Source organism: Orcinus orca, chromosome 14 (assembly GCF_937001465.1).
Source record: "Orcinus orca chromosome 14, mOrcOrc1.1, whole genome shotgun sequence".
NCBI classification, from domain to species: domain Eukaryota; kingdom Metazoa; phylum Chordata; class Mammalia; order Artiodactyla; family Delphinidae; genus Orcinus; species Orcinus orca.
The window spans coordinates 48,009,517-48,029,796 of NC_064572.1; the positions used below are offsets into that span (position 1 = coordinate 48,009,517).

At 40.2% G+C, this 20,280-nt stretch overlaps 1 protein-coding gene and 2 long non-coding RNA genes across 8 annotated transcripts in view; 2 read left to right on the forward strand and 1 right to left on the reverse strand.

Annotated features, from left to right (window-relative positions):
• LOC125960950 (uncharacterized) overlaps nt 1-13,476 on the reverse strand; it is a 69,769-nt gene extending 56,293 nt beyond the window's left edge. For both annotated transcript variants that reach the window (XR_007471147.1, XR_007471146.1), the window contains exon 1: nt 13,109-13,476. This is a non-coding gene — a long non-coding RNA (uncharacterized LOC125960950). The remainder of the gene's footprint in view (nt 1-13,108) is intronic.
• LOC125960954 (uncharacterized) overlaps nt 8,566-20,280 on the forward strand; it is a 265,018-nt gene continuing 253,303 nt past the window's right edge. The window contains exon 1 of the long non-coding RNA XR_007471153.1: nt 8,566-8,743. This is a non-coding gene — a long non-coding RNA (uncharacterized LOC125960954). The remainder of the gene's footprint in view (nt 8,744-20,280) is intronic.
• ZWINT (ZW10 interacting kinetochore protein) lies at nt 13,630-19,544 on the forward strand. Of its 5 annotated transcripts, none has more exons than XM_033412115.2 (9): nt 13,639-13,757; nt 14,634-14,724; nt 14,891-15,014; nt 15,171-15,337; nt 16,271-16,327; nt 16,862-17,004; nt 17,085-17,262; nt 17,353-17,475; nt 17,648-19,544. In XM_033412115.2, exons 1-8 carry the CDS (start codon nt 13,714-13,716, stop codon nt 17,428-17,430), a joined length of 882 nt encoding a protein of 293 aa, XP_033268006.1. In that variant the 5' UTR covers nt 13,639-13,713; the 3' UTR covers nt 17,431-17,475; nt 17,648-19,544. The 5 variants fall into 5 exon arrangements, with proteins under 5 accessions (XP_049552564.1, XP_033268006.1, XP_033268009.1 ...); XM_033412118.2 differs by having other exon boundaries at nt 17,353-17,435; nt 18,050-19,544; XM_033412114.2 differs by having other exon boundaries at nt 13,640-13,757; nt 17,353-17,435.

Below are 20,280 nucleotides of genomic sequence, written 5' to 3' on the forward strand. Positions count from 1 at the left end.
AAAGATAATAGCTAGTGGATGGTTTTCTCTCAATATGTGAACATATATGGAAAACCACAAGTGTGTGACCAGCTGCTCACAGGTGAAAGCTCTACTGAGCCCTTCATTTTTGGCAGCTCAACCCCTTTGACTCATGCCCTACATATGCCATGGATTGGGAAAATGTACAGAATCCGCTATTGTTTTACACCAATTCAATCGACTTGTTGCTGTTTCCCACTACTGCACAGCTGTATCAAAGGGTTTGCATGCTGCCTCAGGGGTCACAACTATAAGCTCTATAGCAGATGATTTTTAGGTACAGCGTCAATTGTGACTTTCAGAAAAGCTGTTTGAGAGCCACAGCATACATGACTGGAAGGGATGACAAATTTTAAGTAAAGCCTTTAATTTTATAAATAAGAAAACATAAGTTTATAGAATTTAAATTGATAGGCAATAATGCTACATTGGTTAGTTACACAGTTGAGGCTGGTGCTCTTTCCAATATATAATGTTGTTATTAAAGTAGTCCATTGACAAAAGCATTCTTCCTTTCCTTTCCTTTTCTTTTTTCTTCCTTTATTCTTTCTTTCCTTTTTTTCTTCACCCTTCCTTTCTTCCTTCTTTCCTTCCATCCCTCCTTCCTTCCTTCTTTCCTTTTATTTAGGCAACCACTCATTTGCTAATTCACTTATTCACTTTTTTTTTTTTTGCCAAGCACCTAGTGTGTTCTAAGATCAATGCTAATTGCTAAAGCATAAAAAATATAAGCTATAACCACAGCTATAAAAATACTAGCTAAGGCTTCAGGAATAAGAGAGTATAGACTCACTTTTCCCTGTTCCTTCTAAGTATAATTATATACCCTGGAAATTATTTCATAGACAACAGTAAGAGAAATCTGAAATCTGAAAAAAGAATGTGTACTGGCTAGAGAGTGCAGGATTTGAAGAATCACAACATGGCAAGTTACCTGGGTTTTCTTTTCATCTTCCATATACCTTGGACTGGGCAATGGAGAGGACTGCCACAAGAAATGACCAACAGGCATAAAAGAAAAAAGGCAAAAAGAGAGGAAGAAAGAAAGATCGATAGCAAGACAGAATAAGAAAGAAGAGAGGGAGGAAGAAAGAAAAAACAGACCTGCTCTTTCTAACCAAAGGACTGGGAAAGTAGAAACCTAACAGAGACCTGATGGGGAACCCCAAGCACTTCTCCACAAAGAGGGCCTCTGTTGATGATCCAATTCACCAACAGCAGTGGCAACAGCAAAGCCTCAGCCATCCCAGCCCCTGCTCCATACGTTAGGTCAGGTGAGTGCTGTGATCTCCCAGCAGCAGCAGAAACAAACTCCTAGCTCTCTTATCACCCAATCCAGAACCAGGGCCCAGAGAATGGTCCCATCCTCTCATATCTACTGCAATAGCAAAGCCCTGTGACTTCCTGGCTTCTACCCAGTGGTATAAGGGGACTAGGTCCAGTGGATTCTTGCCTCATCCAGAATACTTCTCAGTGCCCCCACAGATGGCTCCAATAGGGCTTAAGCAGGAGTCCCAGCAGCACCAGAAAACAAAGAAGACAAAAATAACATTGCAAGGGCTCAGAAACTAAATATTCATAGGAATTAAAGTCAGAGAAGTAGACTATAACTTACACACTAAACTTAAACAGAACAACTGCCTGCTAAAATAGAATACTTAGGAAAAAGAGTCCCCCAGCAAAATAAATGTCCAGGATACAATTGAAAAAACCATTCATTATACCAAGAAACTGGAGAACCAGAATTTAATGAGAAAAGATAATCAAGGAATGCCAATATGGAGATTAATCTTATACTGAAATTATCTGACAAGATTTTAAAAGCAACTGCCTTAAAAATCCTTTAAATGAATTACAAATTCTCACAAAACACATGAAAAAAGAAAATTTCAGCACAGAAATAGAAGTTACATAAAATAACTAAAAGGAAATTTTAGAATTGAAAACTACAATAACTGAATGTTTTTTAAAAGAACTCACTAGTTGTACTCAATAGAGTGTCAATGAAAAGGAAGAATCACTGAACTTGAAGACAGACCAACAGAACAGAAGTTTCTGTAGAAAAATTTAAAAGAGCAAAAATTCATATTATCAGAATACAGAAGAAGAGAAAGAATGTGGTACTGGAAAAGGATTTGAAGAAACAATGGCTGAACACTTGTCAAACTTGGCAAAAGAAACAAATCTACACACTCAAACATGTGAGAACCTCAAACAACCCCAAAGAAATCCACACCAAGACATAACAAAATTACAATTCTAAATATTAAATAAAAAGAAAAAAATCTTAAAAATAGCCAGAGGAAAAGAATGTATTACCCATAAAGGAACAGCAATCTAAATTACAATGGATTTCCTATCTGAAACCATGCAGGCCAGAAGGAAGTGGCACAACATTTTTTTTAGGTGGTGAAAGAACTGTCAATTCTAAAAAGGAACCAGAAATTCTATATCCAGTGATGAAACTATCCACCAGGAATAGAGGAAATAAAGACATTCTCAGTCAAAGGAACACTAAAATAATTTGTGCTAGCAAATCTACCCTTAAATAATGACTAAAGAAAGCTCTCTCAACACAAAGAAAGTGATAACAGAAGACAAGGATCTTTAGAAAGGAAAGAAGAACAATGAACTGGATAGTAAATATAATACACTATTCTTCATCACATGAGCTTCGTTTAGCAAATATTTTGATTAAAATAAAAGTTATAACTATCTGATGTAGTGCTAAATGTATTAGAAAATTATATTTTTAAAATGGAGAGGGTAAAGGGACCTAAAGAGAAGCAAATGTTCTACACTTCTAAGTTGTAAAACATTGACACAGGGCTTCCCTGGTGGCGCAGTGGTTGAGAGTCCACCTGCCGATGCAGGGGACACAGGCTCGTGACCCAGTCCGGGAAGATTCCACATGCCGCGGAGCGGCTGGGTCCGTGAGCCATGGCCGCTGAGCCTGCGCATCCGGAGCCTGTGCTCCACAACGGGAGAGGCCAAAACAGTGAGGGGCCCGCGTACCACAAAAACAAACAAACAAACAAAAAAACATTGACACAATAGCTTGTGATAAGTTATATATGTATACAGCAATACCTATGACAACCACGCAGAAAATTATACAAGTGGATATACTCAAGCCATCGTAAATAAAAATGTAACTCTAAAAGATGTTTAGGTAATCTAAGAAAGGCTAAAAGAAGGAAACAAAGGAACAAGAAACACAGGAACAAACAGAAACAATAATGACAAAATTAAACCCCAACATATACATAACTTCTTTATATGTTAAAATGTCTAAATACACAAATTAAAAGACAGAGATTGGCAGAATAGATCCAACTCATAATTCAACCATACTCTGTATACAAATCGTTAACTGAATTAAGAAAAGATGATTAATCTTATAAGATACCTTGCGATATATAATTATAATACGATACCTTGGAAAAATTGTAATGAGTGAAGGGTTTTTTGATATAATTTCATTTGACATACAATTTTAATATAGGCAATAAGTATCTTTGTACATGTTAATAAAAATATTGATATTTAGATATTTAAAACTGACAAAATAACTGACAAAAATACCAGTAAATCACTACTTTCAAAATGGCACAGTACATTGTGACACCGAAATAATGAAAACCTGTATTTTAGTCACCATGATTTTTAAAAAATTTTACTTACTTGGAAACTAAAATAACTGTCTAAATTATTGCTTTTGAACATAGTGTATCTATGTGATATAAAGGGACATGTTTGCCAGGATTGAGTTTTATTTTTAAATGCATTTCATTTAGTGGAAATATAAATTTACCTGAAGATTTATGATTTTTTTCTCATAATCATATTTAAACAGAATAAAAAATTTCAAAGGGATGAGTAATTTCTACAGCAATATTGTAGAGTAGATGTATAAGGATGAAATGGGGGGAAATCCCTAGATTATGTCTTTGTTCTTCCCCTTGCTTTTCCAAGCCACCCACTTTGTGCACCTATGAGATATTAGCTGTCCCTGGGTGAAATCTCTGTAGCTGTTGAGTGGTAAAAAACAAATATATTTAGCACTTAGCTTAATCTACGAAGAGAAACAGATAACTCTTCTTGAACTGAAAGGGAAAGATTTATATAGATAAGGTGAAATTATCTCCCTTCAAAATTAGAGGAAAGCAATGGGAATAATCTAAACATGATTGTAAGTGCAACAGATACATAAAAATGAGTTTGAGAATGAAAAATAATCCCTTTAGCTTTCAGGCTTTCACCATGTTGATTTGGTTCATTACTGTCAGAAAACAAAGAGTAAGAAGCTGGAGGGTTAGACAGTGATTAGAAATGATTCAAAAGGCTTTCATGGGCATTTATTCCTAGCAAGATATGCTTTCTCATGAGGGTCTTGCAATTTGGTTCTGATGGTTCATATCCAAATTGCATGGTTGCTTAGCATTGTTAGAAGAATGAGACTGAAACAGGGAATGGAACAGGGTGTAAGATAGAATCTATCCATCTGGAACTAGCAAACCAAGGCAATACCTTATGGTCTGCAATTTAGATGCTAAACATGGAGATTCTTCCTAAAACAAGATGTCGTATGTTAATATGAAAATTCCAGCAAAGTACAGTTGTAGCAAACATCAAACTATCACTGATTCTCAGAATCATAGCTCATAGTAAAACAGTAATAGCTTTATGAGCTAAATGTTAAGTCTTTGGAAGGGTATTTCTTAGTTGTTTTAGTGAAACCCAAAATTAGAGTTTTAAGTTTAATGACTAAGTTGACATTGAAAAATGAATAATAGGGCATTGTGAAAGGTAAAAATTGTAAATCATGTTAAACAACCATGCAATTGGAGGAGATAGTTTATTGGAAAACAAGTCTAATCCATGTTGTATACGTTTAAGCATTTACTGAGTACTTATATGACAGACTATTCCCAAATAATTTCTGCAGTTATTCATGTTCTGGCTTTAGTTAAATATGACTCCTAAAAGCGGCTGATGGACATGGAAACTAAAATGTTAATAACATCCACTATGTGTCGAACATAGATCAAGATATTTTCCAAAAATTATTTTACTCTGTTTTTCACAAGAAACCTGCTCATCATTATCCCTATTTAATAAATGAGAAAATAGAATTCATGATTTCATTTAAATTGTCCAAGGTCACAAATGCACTAGGTAGTTGAACTGAAATTGAACCTGAATCTCTTACTATAAAGACCATGTTCTTTGCCTTTTGCCATGAATTGTGCTATAATAAACCTGATTTTCAGCATCTTCAGGGGGCAACTAATTTCCTCTGATGAAATATGACTCTCTCAGCTGTTGAAAATGTACAATGTTGAAAATGCTAGTCACTGAAATGCTATAATTGAAGAGAATCTAAAAAACTATTTGTACTAAGATATGTCCTCTCTCAACTGAAATTCCCAATAAATAAAGCTTTTAAAGTTTCAGAAACCATAAATATAAGGCACACATATTTTGGGGGTAAAGCACTACTATTGCATGTAGGTAGAACAGAAAAAAAGCAAAATAACAAAGCAGGGACTTCCCTGGTGGCACAGTGGTTAAGAATCCATCTGCCAAAGCAGGGGACACAAGTTCGAGCCCTGGTCCGGGAAGATCCCACATGCCGCGGAGCAACTAAGCCCATGCGCCACAACTACTAAGCCTACACTCTACAGCCCGCAAGCCACAACTACTGAGTCTGCACGGCACAACTACTGAAGCCCGTGCGCCTAGAGCCCACGCTCCGCAACAGGAGAAGCCACCACAATGAGAAGCCCACGCACCGCAACGAAGACCCAACGCAGCCAAATAAATAAATAAATAAATTTAAAATAAATAAAATAAAATTCTAAAAAATAGTAAAACAAAGCAATTTCAAATCAATTTTAAAAACACTTACTGAGAATCAGGTAGAGAATAAGATGCTGATGACATAAGAAAAACAGGCCTTCAACAAAGGCTGAATTTTATTGCTGAAAATCTCTCAGGTCTAACTCCAATCAGTTCACATAGAAAGAGCTAATTTGGTGTCAGACATATTTCAGATTTAGGTTTGCAACTTACTACAGTAGTTCTGTGGCCTTGGTAAAATTACTTCAGTTAGGCTTTCCTGAGTTTCTGTTTTTTTTCTCTTAATCGGGAATAATAAGTTAGTTCAGAGAGTTTCTGTGTGGCAATTAAATGAAAGAATTTTTTTTTAAGTCTAGCTTAGTGCCTTGAATTAATAAATGTGAATTTCATCCATGCAGAACAAAATTCCCACAGATGCCAGGTTTAAGGAGGACTTAATCCATTTTCTTTTCCAAATTTCAAAATTTGCACATCAGTTTAGAAGTTGCCATCGCTTTTTTCAAAACACAAAGATGATCAGCTCTTGAAATGTTCAGAGAGAGCAGTTATGAAGGAAAAAATACCTAATTGTGTCAGAGCAAATTATCTAGCTTTGTCAATAAAATATTACTGTGTCCTGTTAATAAAGTATTTAATCTTCTGCCTGCTTTCTTTTAAACAAGGTGAGGTTATTGTGTCAAATACTTTGATTTGAACGTTAAAGTTTTTCCAAAGTCTAACTGGTCCACCTCTAGTTGGTGTTTAAGATAGTTATCTGGAGAGAGAAGTGTTTACCTAGAGTTCGGCCTCACCAGTTCCAGAGAATTCCTGGAGACACTTGGCTGGTTCACTGTCTTATGCAATAAATATACCAAGTATTCCCTGAAAATTATTGGCAGCCTAGCTTTGTAATAACACACGGTGGTAAAAATAAAAATAAATGAAAAAAACAGAGACAAACCAAAACCATTATCCGTATCTTCCAACCTAATACAATGCAAATCATAAAAAATCCCAGCAGGCCTTTTGATAGATATTGATCAGCCATTCCTAAAATGTATATGGAAATGCAAAAGATCCAGAATAGTCAAGGGGAACTAAGATCCCACAAGCCACGTGGTGTGGCCAAAAACAAAACAAAACCAGAAGAGTCAAGTCATATTTGTGAAGGAAGAAGTATTTGGAAGACATACACTTCCCAATTTCTAAAGGTACTATAAAAAGGTGCAAAAATCAAAACAATGTGGTGCTGCTGTAAGACTAAGAATGTTAATCAATGAAATAGAATTGAGAGTCCAGGAAACACAATACATTTTTAGCCAGTTGATTTTTTGACAAGAAGTGCCAAGACAATTACATGAGAAAAGAATAATTTTTTGACAAGTAGTGCTATAACAACTGAATGCCCATATACAGGAAGATGAATTTAGACTCTTATCTCACATTGTACACAAAATTAACTCAAAATGAATCATAAATGTAAATGTAAGAATTAAAACTATACAGCTTTGAGAAGAAAACATGGAAAAAACATTCCATAACTTCAGCTAGGCAAAGTGTTCTTAATATTTAAGACACTGTTAAGAAAATGAAAGACAAGCCACAGGCTGGGAAAAAATACTTGCAAATCATGTATCTGATTAAAAAATACTTTTACATAGAATAGAAATAACTTTTACAACTCAATATTAATTAAAAAATTAACCCAGTTTTTCTAAGTGAGGACTGTAAAATATTGGAATAGATATTTCACCCAAGAAGATGTATAAATGAATAATATATGAAAAGATGGCCATCATAATTAGTCATTGGGGGAAATGCACATTAAAACTACGACGAGATACTACTTTACACCCACTAGAATGGTTATCATTAAAACTACTGAGCATAACATGTGAAGATGTGGAGAAGCCTGAAACCCTCGTATATTGCAGGGGAGAATGTAAAATGGTATCGCCACTTTGGACAGATACCTTGGTACCTCCTTAAAAAGTTAAACATAAACTTACCAAGTGATTCAGTGATTTCATTACTAGGTATCTCCTCAAGAAACATGTAAACATATGTTCACACACACACACAAATCTTTTCTGGGAATATTCACAGCAGCATTATTTATATGTCAATCACCAGAAACAGTACAATTTCCATCAACTGGTGAACAAATAAATTGTTTGTGGTATATCTCCACATTGGAATATAATCATCAATAAAAACGAACAAATTACCAATGTATGCTACAACATGGATGATTCTCAAAACACTGTGCTAAGGCAAAGAGGCCAGATGCAAAAACACCTACATATTGTATGTTTCTGGAATGTCCAGAAAAGGCTAGTCTACAGAGACAAAGAAAAAAAATCAGTGTTAGTCTGGGCCCGGGGCTACAAAAAGGGATTCACTGCAAACAGGCAAAGTGGATCTCTTAGGGGTGATAAAAATGTCTTAAAACTGACTGCACAATTCTATGTAAATATAATAAAATCATTGAATTTTACATTTATGATTGATAAATTTTGTCACATAATTCATACTTCAATAAAGCTGTTTTTAAAAAGTAAGTAAACCGATGGGAATTTCTTTTTCCCAGAGCAAGACTGAAAACACACACACACACACACACACACACACACACACACACACACACACGAAAACCAAAGCATATATTCACTGGCTGATAAAAGCAAAAGTATTTTCCTCATCAAGAGTTTGAGTGTCAGACTTCCCTAGTGGCGCAGTGATTGAGAGTCCGCCTGCCGATGCAGGGGCCGCGAGTTCGTGCCCCGGTCCCGGAAGATCCCACATGCCGCGGAGCGGCTAGGCCCATGAGCCATGGCCGCTGAGCCTGCGCGTCCGGAGCCTGTGCTCCGCAACGGCAGAGGTCACAACAGTGAGAGGCCCACGTACCGCAAAAAAAAAAAAAAGTTTGAGTGTCAACACTTTTTGATTAATTATTTGTATTATCTGCCACATATTTAGCTTACTGCATAGATGTTCCAATCAGATATACAATTTGCCTTAATGCATTAAAACACCTACACCAAAGCAATAATTATTTACCAACTTATTAAACAAAATTTTCATCATATATTTTGTGAATTAAAAAATCCCTAAAAAGTTACTATTACCAAAAACAATTAAAAAAAAAATCAGCAGACTAAATTGTGTAAGCTCTCGGAGGGCCTGCTTGGAGAATAGTTGAAATATAGAAGAAAACATCCAGCAACTAATGGTCAAAGTGATATAAACACAGAAATATTCCTATGTTTAGGAAGGTAGAAAAGAGGAGATATTTTTGATAGTTTTATCATAATGAATAAAATTTTCAAGCAGCCTTTGAAAATGGCCTAGCACATATGTTTTATTTACCTGCATTGTTATTGCTTTAGCCTCTGAACTAATAAATATCAGAAGAGAATTACATTTAGTACTCTGAGAGTGACTGTGACATGGAAAGCAAAAAATCAGTGAAGCTATAGAAAAGCCTGGTGTTAAAATACTAGGAGAAAATTAAATCGATTTTAAAATGTTACTTTTTAGTTAATTTTTACTGTGTAAGATATACAAACACATATGAAGATATGTATAGAGATACAGACAGATGTATGTGTATCTATGTCTATATACACTTATTTATATATAATGTTTTATTCACTGGATTTCCCGTGACTCATTTAGATGACCTTGCGACAGGGCAGAGAAGATGTAGAAATACAACTTTAAATCCTAAAACAATGCTGGCAGAGCTGGATATACCAAACAGAGCTTCTGTACAAATAGAAATCAGTCCCCAAAGCACAGTATTTTGTTTTCAATGTTTTATAAAGTACTGGAGGTATTTTTTCTATAGACAATTGCAAACATATGTCTTATCTCATTACTTATATTTACTTAATGCTCTATGAATCTCAGATGAATCTGCTCCAACAATCATTTCATGCATCCCAATAAAGCAGCTGATATTCCATCTGAGTGTTAAAGTAAGTGCTATTTTCAGAACTGTTTCACGTGCACTACACAAAGAAAGCGTCAACATGAGTGAGGAAATTTTCTATTTCTAGGAACATATGCTTTATAAAACATTTTCCGCTTATTCAATGACTGAATAGATGTTTCCACCTTAATAAATAAAAATATAATGCCCATATCAATTATATGCTTAAGGGAATTTGCTTTCCATCCTTCCTGGTTGTGCTGTTACCTTCTACAACAGGGGAAGATCGGTTGAGCAATACAAAATTTTTTAATATAATTTATGGAGGGCATTAGAGTTTGATAAGCTGCAAACAACTCTTTAAATTTAAAAACACATACAATTTATACACTTGCAACCTCTTTACTGCAAATGTGACTTTTTTAAGCTACGGAATTTTTTTTTACCCTGTTGGTTTTGTTGAAATTAATGTAAACTTTTTGTACACAAATTACAGGATGTATGTATCTAATGTACCTAAAAGTTTATGAATCATCACTGTCCAATTGAACTTTCCATTGATGGAAATGTTCCAAAATTTGCATTGTCCAGTATGGAAGACACTAGGCATACATAGCTATTGAGCACTGAAATGTGGCTAATGTGATTTAGAAAATAAACTTTTAATCTTATTTAACTGTAATTAAATTTAAATAGCCACATGTGGCTGTGGCTTGTGGATTAGAAAACACAGAAAGAGGAGGAAACTTGGAATCGTACTTTTTTATTATCTATAGTAATTTTCATTAGAATTCTAGGTCAGATCTCTATAAATCAGAGTCAAGTGGAAGGTTAAACAGAGCTGGCAAATTTGGGTTTTGTTTGTTTGTTTGTTTTTCTTTTTGGCCATGCCGCGCTACCTGTGGGATTTTATTCCCGACCAGAGGTTGAACCCAGGCCCTTGGCAGGAAGAGCACAGAGTCCTAACCACTGGACCTCCAGGGAATTTCCCAGAGCTGGCAAATTTGTGCTATGTATAGTCCAAAGTCAACTTGCATTCAAGTTCAACTTGCAGTATGTCATTTTGATTTGCTATTTATTGTTTGCTCTTTTAATGATTTGGTCTTCAGTTTACCCTAAAATATTTAAATTTAGATGTGAAGTGAGGTCATTTCAAACATTTGAAAAGGATTTTATTCAAAAGGCAGTATTTCTGTGGGAATTTGTGATAAATAGATCAAAGGGACCCAAACCTTCAAACATAAAGAGATTGATAGTCAATCCTTGTTACTCCAATCAAATGTACTTTTCAGAAAGTGTCATTTATTTTCTCCACTGTATTGTATATGTAGAATATTTAGAAAGTTCTAAAAAGTAGACTCATCAAGCAGGAAGGACTCAGTCAAGCAAGAAGGTCCTTTATGGAAAGCATAGGTTGTCATAAATTGTACCACAGCTCACTGTTGCTTTGTTCTTTTTATGTTTTAGTTTTCTACTATTTGTGTTAGTTTCTAAGACTATGTCTTCAATTTCTTTTATCTCTTATTATGCAATGTTTAATCTGCTATTAATTCCATTTAATTTCATCTGTCACATTGCAGTTTTCACCTCTACAGGTTTGATTTAGGTCTTTATTACATGTTTCATATTTCTGATTAACTTTTTTCAGAGCTTTATTAAGATCCATTTAAAGTGTAAATTGAGTGGTTGTTTTGCACAGAACTGTTCCACCTTCCCTATAGTCTAATTTTAGAACATTTTCATTTATTTACCCAGTAAAAGAAACCCCATGTCCATTTGCAGTCTCTCCCCATACACTAGCAACCTTCCCCCATTACCGTGCCAGCTCCCAGCCCTGGCAACCACTAATCTATTTTCTGTTTCTTCAGATATGCTTAATCCGGACATGTCACATTAATGAAATCATACAATATCTGCTCTCTTTCAACTGGCACTTAGCATGTTTTCAAGGCTCATCTATGTTTTAGCATGTATTTTTACCTCATTCTCTTTTATTGCTGAAAAATACCCCATTTAACGGATGTAGATTTTTGTTTTTTCCATTCACCAGCTGAAGGGACTTGGGTTGTTTCTATTTTTCAGCCCTTGTAAATAATGCTGCACTATGGATATTTGTGTACAAGTTTTTATGAGCATGTTTTCATTTCTCTTGGATATATACCTAGAAGTGGAATTGTGGTTCATATGGTCACTATATGTTTAATATTTTGAGAAACTGCTAAACGGTTTTCCAAAAGCAGATGCACCATTTTACATTCCTACCAGTAACGTGAGCAGTCCACTTTTTCCATATCCTTACCTCTTATTATCTTTTTGATTATACCTCTGCTTATCTTTTTGAACATAACTGTTTTAAAACCCTTGTCTGTTAATTCTAGCATCTATTTCTATTCTGAACAGTGATTGATTGTTCCCTAAACATGGGTTTTCTTTTCCTGCTTTTTTGCAAGCTTGTTTTTTTTTTTAATATCTTCATTGGCATAAAATTGCTTTACAATGTATTAGTTTTTGCTGTACAACAAAGTGAATCAGCTATACATATACGTATATCTCCATATCCCCTCCCTCTTGCGTCTCCCTCCCACCCTCCCTATCCCACCCCTCCAGGTCGTCACAAAGCACCCAGCTGATCTCCCTGTGCTATGCGGCTGCTTCCCACTAGCTATCTATTTTACATTTGGTAGTGTGTATATGTCCATACCACTCTCTCACTTTGTCCCAGCTTCCCCTTCCCCCACTGTGTTCTCAACTCTGTTCTCTATGTCTGTGTCTTAATCCTGCCCTGCCTCTAGGTCCATCAGTACCATTTTTTTAGGTTCCATATATATGCGTTGGCACACAGTACTTGTTTTTCTCTTTCTAGCTTGGTAGTTTTTAATTGGATGCCAGACATTGTGAACTGTACCTTACTGGTTGCTGGACATTTTTGTATTTCTAGAAATATTATTTAACTTTGGTCTATCATATACTTAAATGATTTGTTAACCGTTTGATCCACTTGGGCCTTGCTTTTAAGATTTGTGAGGTGGCACTAGAGGCGTGAGGTGTCTAGGGCTAATGCCCTATTACTAAGGCAAAACCTGTCTGTGTACGCCAACCAACGCCCCATGGATTATGAAGTTTTCCAGCCTGACTGGTGGAAGGAGTTACTGACCCTAAGTGATCTCTGGGAATCCTTAAAACCCCTTCGGGGTAGTTTCCTCAAACACAAGATGCTCAGAACTCAGCAGAATACTGGAGAAAACTCTACAGAACTCCGAGTTCTCTCTCTGAGCAACCCTCTCCTTTCTGCTATACTCTGGAGGTCATTACCTGCCTTGGTCTCCCACAAACTTTCGGCTCCAACCGGTCAACGCAGGCAATTCGCTGGGCTGTGCTTAGGTTTTCTCTCCCAAACCCGCATCCTGGAAAATCTTTGAAAGGCTGTAAGCATTTTGAGCTGATTATTTGTTTCCTCAGTCTCCAGGATTAGTTATCCGTTATTGATGCCAAGTGTCTCGGAAGACAGACCCAGCGTTCTCGTTCAAGGGCAGATTTTTTTTCCTTTTTCTTTTTTTTTTAATAAAGGTAACTCTGAGAGTTGCCCCTAAAAGCTAAACAGAACAATCGTCTTTTCTCTTACTCTGAGAACTAGGCAGCGCGCCACTGAGCGAGCTCAAGCCGCACCTCCAAACCTCAGCACCGCCTACGGGTTACTGCGCAGGCGTAGGACTTCTGCGCGCCTGCAGGGCTCAGCAACAACTGCGCCTGCGCCAAACAACGGGGCGCGCTAACGCGCCAATCTGCTCCTGCCAATGAGAGTGCCCAATGGTCCTTGATTCCCGCCCACTGACAGGACATCCAATCGCCTGTCCCGGCGCGCGGTGCGCGGCGGGTCCAAAGTGGACTGAGGTTTGAGCTGAAGCGCGGCCCGGGGAATGATGGAGGCGGCAGAGACTAAGGCGGAGGCCGCTGCCCGAGAGTAAGTGTGTCTCGCCAGGTGGCAGCCGGGGGCGGGCTGGGGCAGACCTTGCGCGGTCCCAAGTAAAATCAGTAATTCCCCTCCACCCCTTACAGCGGTTGCGGGTCGACTAAGCCGTGAAGTGATCCTGATCCCAGCCCCCCAGTCTTAGGTTCCTGAGGTGACGGTTGCGTCTCTCCAGGAGTAAGGGCTATGAGGGACTGTCCGTCCCCCACCACGTACGCACACCCCCCAGAGGTGTGTTCTGAAAGGGGACCTTTCCATCTCTGTTAACCCTCCATATCTCTTCGCAGATCGACCATCCTAACAGGAGACTTTCCATCCCTAGGAGACATGCTGGGAGGGCCATTTAATTTCTGTCACCCCTGTCCAACACACACTCTCCCAGTGGATTATTTTGTCCCCATCCCCGCCTCCTAATGGACTGCTACGGCCGCTAACAAGGGAGAACTCTGGAGAGCCTAGACCCAGGGGTCCAGCCCCCTGTCCTTAGCTCCTCCTCAAGTACTCTGATACCCTGCCCCCAAGCTTGTGTCCTCTGCGTGGCGGGGCTCCCCCCTTCCCTGTATATTTCCATGACTGATTTCAGAAACTCAAACGGTTTCTATTCAGTGAGACATTCCCTATTTAAAATCACAGCTCCTTCCCCACACTCCTATTCCCCTTGCTTTGCTTATTTTTCTTCACGGCACTTACTACCTCCATGTGTCTTCCATACAAACACCATTCCTGGTCCCAGATGGCCCTTCAAGCCAGTGCTAGGCAGGACAAGACTCAGCGTTAATACACATAATCACATATGTGCATGTGCACACAAATTGACTAGACCTAGGACCCCAGGAGTCTGCAGTTTCTCCTGTTTTCTTGCCCCTTCAGGGCCCTGGCCAAGGTGGCAGACATCCTGGAGCCTCTAGGTCTTCAGGAGGAGGCAGAACTGCCCGTGCAGATGCTGGCTGAGTTTGTGATGGTGCGTACAAGATGGGAGCTAGCCTTTCACAAGCCAGGGACTGCTCCTGGGTCCTCCTAGTGAGACACTGGGCAGCGATAATGGTGAGCAGACTGGAAGGTAACCTTGTTGGCCTATAGTACAAGGAGGTAAGAATATTACCTGCGTCCACCCTCCTTCTGAACAGGACTCCCGGAAGAAAGACAAGCTCCTCTGCAGCCAGCTTCAAGTAGTAGACTTCCTGCAGAATTTCTTGGTTCAGGAAGGCACTGCCCAGGACCTGAACCCCTTGGCCTCTGAAGACACGAGCCGTGAGTGGGCAGGGGGTTGGAATAGGGGCTTCCCTAGTGAAGAAGGAAGAGGGACATCAGTCAAGTCAGCTGTTTGGCTGACAGGAAGACTGAAGCCCCAGTGTTGCAGGCAGGTGGGCCAACCTCACTTATTCCCTCACTCTTGGCTCTTCTCAGGGCAGAAGGCAATTGAAGTCAAAGAGCAGTGGAAAGAGCTGAAGGCCACCTACCAAGAGCACGTGGAGGCCATCACCAGTTCCCTGACCCAGGCACTGCCCAAGGTGGAGGAGGCCCAAAGGAAGCAGGCCAAGCTCCAGGAGGCCCTTGAACAACTCCAGGCCAAGGTGAACCAAGGATGAGGGGAGGAGAGGGCAGGCAGAGAGGAGGAGGAAAAGGGTGAACATGCTGGGTTGGACCCACTGGCTGTCTTTTAAAATCCAACCACATGGATGAGTAATATTCCATTGTATATATGTACCACATCTTTTTTTATATATATATAAATTTATTTATTTTATTTTTATTTATTTTTGGCTGTGTTGGGTCTTCGTGTCTTCGCGCCAGCTTTCTCTAGTTGTGGCGAGTGGGGGCTACTGTTCGTTGCGGTGCGCGGGCTTCTCATTGTGGTGGCTTCTCTTGTTGCAGAGCCCGGGCTCTAGGCGTGTGGGCTTCAGTAGTTGCAGCACACTGACTCAGTAGTTGTGGCTCACGGGCTCTAGAGCGTAGGCAGAGTAGTTGTGGTGCACGGGCTTGGTTGCTCCCCGGCATGTGAGATCTTCCCAGACCAGGGCTTGAACCCATGTCCCCTGCATTGGCAGGCGGATTCTTAACCACTGCACCACCAGGGAAGCCCCTGTACCACATCTTCTTTATCCTTTCATCCGTCAATATTACTCAGCCATTAAAAAGAATGAAATAATGCCATTTGCAGCAACATGGATAGACCTGGAGATTATCGTACTAAGTGAAGTCAGTCAGACAGAGAAAGACAAATATCATATGATATCACTTATATGTGGAATCTAAAAAAAAAAATGATACAAATGAACTTATTTACAAAACAGAAACAGACTCACAGACTTAGAGAATGAACTTATGGTTACCAGGGGGAAGGGTGAGGGCCAGGGATAGATTGGGAGTTTGGGATTGACATGTACAAACTGCTATATTTAAAATAGATAACCAACAAAGACTTACTATTAAAAAAAAAAAAAAAGAAATCCAAACATAAAAATGCACTCCTCCTCTCCTTGTTCCCCTCCGTTGCTTACCTGCAGAAGCAAATGGCCATGGAAAAACTCAGAATAGTCCAGAAGCAGTGGCAGCTACAACAGGTAGGTCCATTCACCTAGGAAAATACCTCTTCTCGCCACCATGCTATTGCATGGGCCAAGTCCTAGAAAACCTTTATTCTATTTCCTCCAGTGAGGCATTATAGCATGGGTACCAACATGGAATTGAATCCTAGTATCACCACTTACCACTGCATGATCTTGGGCAGTCACCTAACTTTTTCTGCTTCTGTTTCTTCATCTGTGAAAGAAAAAATAATAGCATCTACTCTATAGAGTTATTATGATGATTAAGTAATTGGTACAGCAAGTGCTTAAAATAGTGCCTGGCACATAGCAAACTAAATAAGCGTTATCATCATCTTTGTGCTCCTTTTCTCCAGAGTGCCTCATCTTTTAACAACACATTCTGACCCTTCCTTTTTTCTAAGCCCCTGGTCCTGCCTAAAGTGAGTAGAGTCCCTCTTTCCATCTGTGCGTCTGAACCCCCAGCTAGTTCAAGGCTGTAGGGGTTGGGGAAATGGCTCTAAGACGTCAGCATCTGAGGAACCGTGTCTACATTCTCACTCCTGGTAGGAGAAGCGTCTGCAGCATCTGGCAGTGGTTTCTTCAGAGGTGAGGGAGCGTCAGACAGGAACTCAGCAGGAGCTTGAACAGCTATATCAGGAACTTGGAACCCTGAAGCAGCAGGCAGGGCAGGAGCAGTACAAGCTGCAGAGGTGAGGCTGGGAACATGGGCTACAGACCCAGGGTGGTTCAGCTGAGGTTCCCTGTCTTCACACCCACCTCCTCCTTCCAGGCACCAGACCTTCCTCCACCTGCTATACACCCTTCAGGGTAAGCTGCTTTTCCATGAGGCTGAGGCAGAGGTGCCACAAGAGTTGGATCTTCCTAAGGATAAGCCCCAGCAGCTGACCCAGCCCCAGGAGCAGAACATTCGGGACACCATGGGGAGAGATGAATGTGTGTCCTCCAAGGTGAATGAAAGATGGAACAGTTGGGCAGGGAGGCAGAGAGAAAAGCTGGGAGATGAATCTTACTCACTGCTCATACCTTGTCTCCCCAAGGCCAACAACCCGCAGCCTGCTGGAGATACAGGCTTACCATGGCTTCCTGGGAGACAGCAACATGGGGAAGGATCCTAGATCAGGTCAGACTCCAACTCAGGCTATGGTGTCCCTGGACTGTAGGTATGGCAGGAGCGAGGGTCTCTGGTCTATCTGTCTCTGTTTCTGTGCTCCGCTATTCATGGAGGGGATGGGACATGGGGAGGAGCAAGGAGTTTATCTTATGGATGAAGTTTTGTACATTATCCCCATATCCAGCCTACCGTGGGCTAATCCCTCTCTTCCTCTTCCCCAGCTCTCTGGCCTCACCCACATTGCAGGATGGACTTAAACTCCTTGAGTGCAGCCTGATTTTTGACTACATACCAGGTCGGGGCAGGCTCTGGATTCTGTTTATGAAAAGCCCTGGAGTTCTCTCAGTTGCCTGTTTTTCCGCTTATCTTCATATGTTGGTGGGAAGAACCACACTCATAGGCCAGCAACAAGATAGGTGCTGGGACTGGTGTGAATAGAGAGGGTACAGATGGGGAAGGGGCCCTGGCCTGGGGCATCAGGGGCTGCTTGTCCAAAGGGATATACTACAAACATGCTGAGCTTAATTCAGGGAGAAGGTGAATGCTTTATGCAGGTGATTAGATGTGGGAGGATAATTTTAATTACTGATCCAAATGTTTACTGAATCTCTGATTTGTGCCAGGTCCCTTGCTATGAACTGGAGCTACAGCAGTGGGCTTATCTGACCAGTCCCTGCCTACATGGAGCATAATGAGAATGAACAATTGAAAAGATAAATAGGATGATTTCAGGGTGTGTTAAAACAGGGTAGCAAACTAAAACAGAGTAATACAATGAAGATCAATAGTGAGAGTATAGAGACCCCCATCTGTGTATATTGGCCTGTGTCTATGAGTCAGTATTTCTATTTGTGTTTGTATGTGTGTGTTTCTGTGTCTTTGTTGCTTTCAGTCTCCATTCCTCTGTGTGTCTGTCGCTGGGTGTGTGGACAGGGGCGGGCACTACTGTGTTTGAGAAAGAGATTGCATTCCTGATTGAGAGTGTGGAAACTGCTACTTCAGAGAGAAAGAGAGAAAAATGACAGTTCTCAGAGCGTAGAAAACTCATTTTCCATATGAGAAAAGGACCTTCATGTGAGAGAAAGACCTAAACATCCCCATGAGAAAGACACTGGGGCCTTTTGTTTTTGGTGAGAGAAAGTTTTAAGAGTCAGTGTTCCCTGTCTGTCTCAGACTGGGTCACCTTCTCTCAGGTGGAGATTGAGATCCTTGTGCATTCCGATGGTTTGCCCTGCTTTACTAAGGTGTCCCTAGTTTTCTCTCAAATTGTCTTTTCAAATGTGTTGGCCCCATTTTTTACGTATGAAATAGGATAATTATCAGAGGTCTTTGGGCTCAGAGAGGATTGAGGATACTCCACCAGGGAGCACACAAATGCCCACAGAGTGGCTTCCTCAATCTACTCATCCCCCTCCCTCCCACATGGTTCCTGCTGTAGCCTTCTAGTAACCCAAATATCCAGTCCCATTTTTCCATCCCTCCTACTGGATAGGCTCCCTTACCCCTACAGTCTCATTTACTTTCTAGTCTCATGTTCTCCAAAATGTCTGCAGCACAAACGAGAGAGCAAGAGTACATATATATATATCCACCCCAGGAAAAGAGTGTCTACTAAGGGACACTGGGGTGTGGGTTGGGATGTTGTGGAGTTTCCCTATCTTTGCATACATTATGGCTGTCAGCAAGTCAGCAGGGAAGAGAAGACACTCACATGAAGCCCACCAAGATGGGGGTTAAGGATAATACCCTGAGATACTCCAAGCCAGGGACAGGGGAAGGAGATTGGGCAGATGTACAGTAATCAAGCACAGAGGTCTGCAAACTTCTGGGAACCAGATTTCTCTCAAGGAGTGTGAAATGCATCAGTCCACACTGAGGCCAAAGAGGAGGGGAGGCTTGATTATCTGTTATGTTCAAAGCCCTTGATTTGCCCATGTGGCTGGAGCCTCAAGTTGGCCGGAAGTGTCTTGACTGACCAGCTCAGGAATTGGGACTTGCTGTCAGATAGAAGATGGACTTCAGCTTCCAGCTCTTCTCAGCCCTCTGTTAGGCCCTTAAAGACTATTCTTGTTCATTGATACTTGCACAAGGTAGATGTGTGCAAGGAGGAATACTACCCCTGGGAAATCGTGATCTCTTACACAAAGACATGGAAATCTATGAGTCCACAGAAGCTGCTGAAAAGGCCCTGCTGCCTGCCAGAATTTTTTCTCTTCCTCTTTTCTATTGAAGGGAAGGACACAGAAACCAGTGAAGAGTGGGGGCGGAGGGGAGACTAGGCAGTGAATCAGCACAGTCAAGACAGTGTTGCTCTGTCTTGACCAGAAGTCTTCTTGATAACTTAAAGTGAAAATTAAGCTTACTCTGTTAAACCAATAGGAAAACTTTCTTTTTCTATTCTCTTTAAAAATAATGTTTTCCTTTTTTTTTTTTTTTTTTGCGGTACGCGGGCCTCTCACTGCTGTGGCCTCTCCCGTTGCAGAGCACTGGCTCTGGACTTGCAGGCTCAGCGGGCATGGCTCACGGGCCCAGCCGCTCTGCGGCATGTGGGGTCTTCCCGGACCAGGGCACGAACCCACGTTCCCTGCATCGGCAGGCAGACTCTCAACCACTGCGCCACCAGGGAAGCCCAATGTTTTTCCTTTTTAAAGATAATTTTGTTTAACATTATTATGGTTAAACATTATTTTGTTTATTTTTTTCTAGTTTGTTTCATATTTTCTAGGTATTGTCAATTTTTTCTAGGAATTTTTCGTTTCTAATCTTTTTAAATTGGTATGAGGTTGTCGTAATCTTTTTAATCTAAATCTGCAGCCTGTTTTAGGATGGCCTAATGTTATATTCCTGATACTTT

Bases quoted from the DNA above. Each gene is read 5' to 3' on its own strand.
- ZWINT (XM_033412115.2), top strand. From the start codon at position 13,714: ATGATGGAGGCGGCAGAGACTAAGGCGGAGGCCGCTGCCCGAGA. The intron at 13,758-14,633 runs GTAAGTGTGTCT...TTGCCCCTTCAG, and splicing joins GCGGAGGCCGCTGCCCGAGA to GGCCCTGGCCAAGGTGGCAG. The intron at 16,328-16,861 runs GTAGGTCCATTC...CACTCCTGGTAG, and splicing joins AGCAGTGGCAGCTACAACAG to GAGAAGCGTCTGCAGCATCT.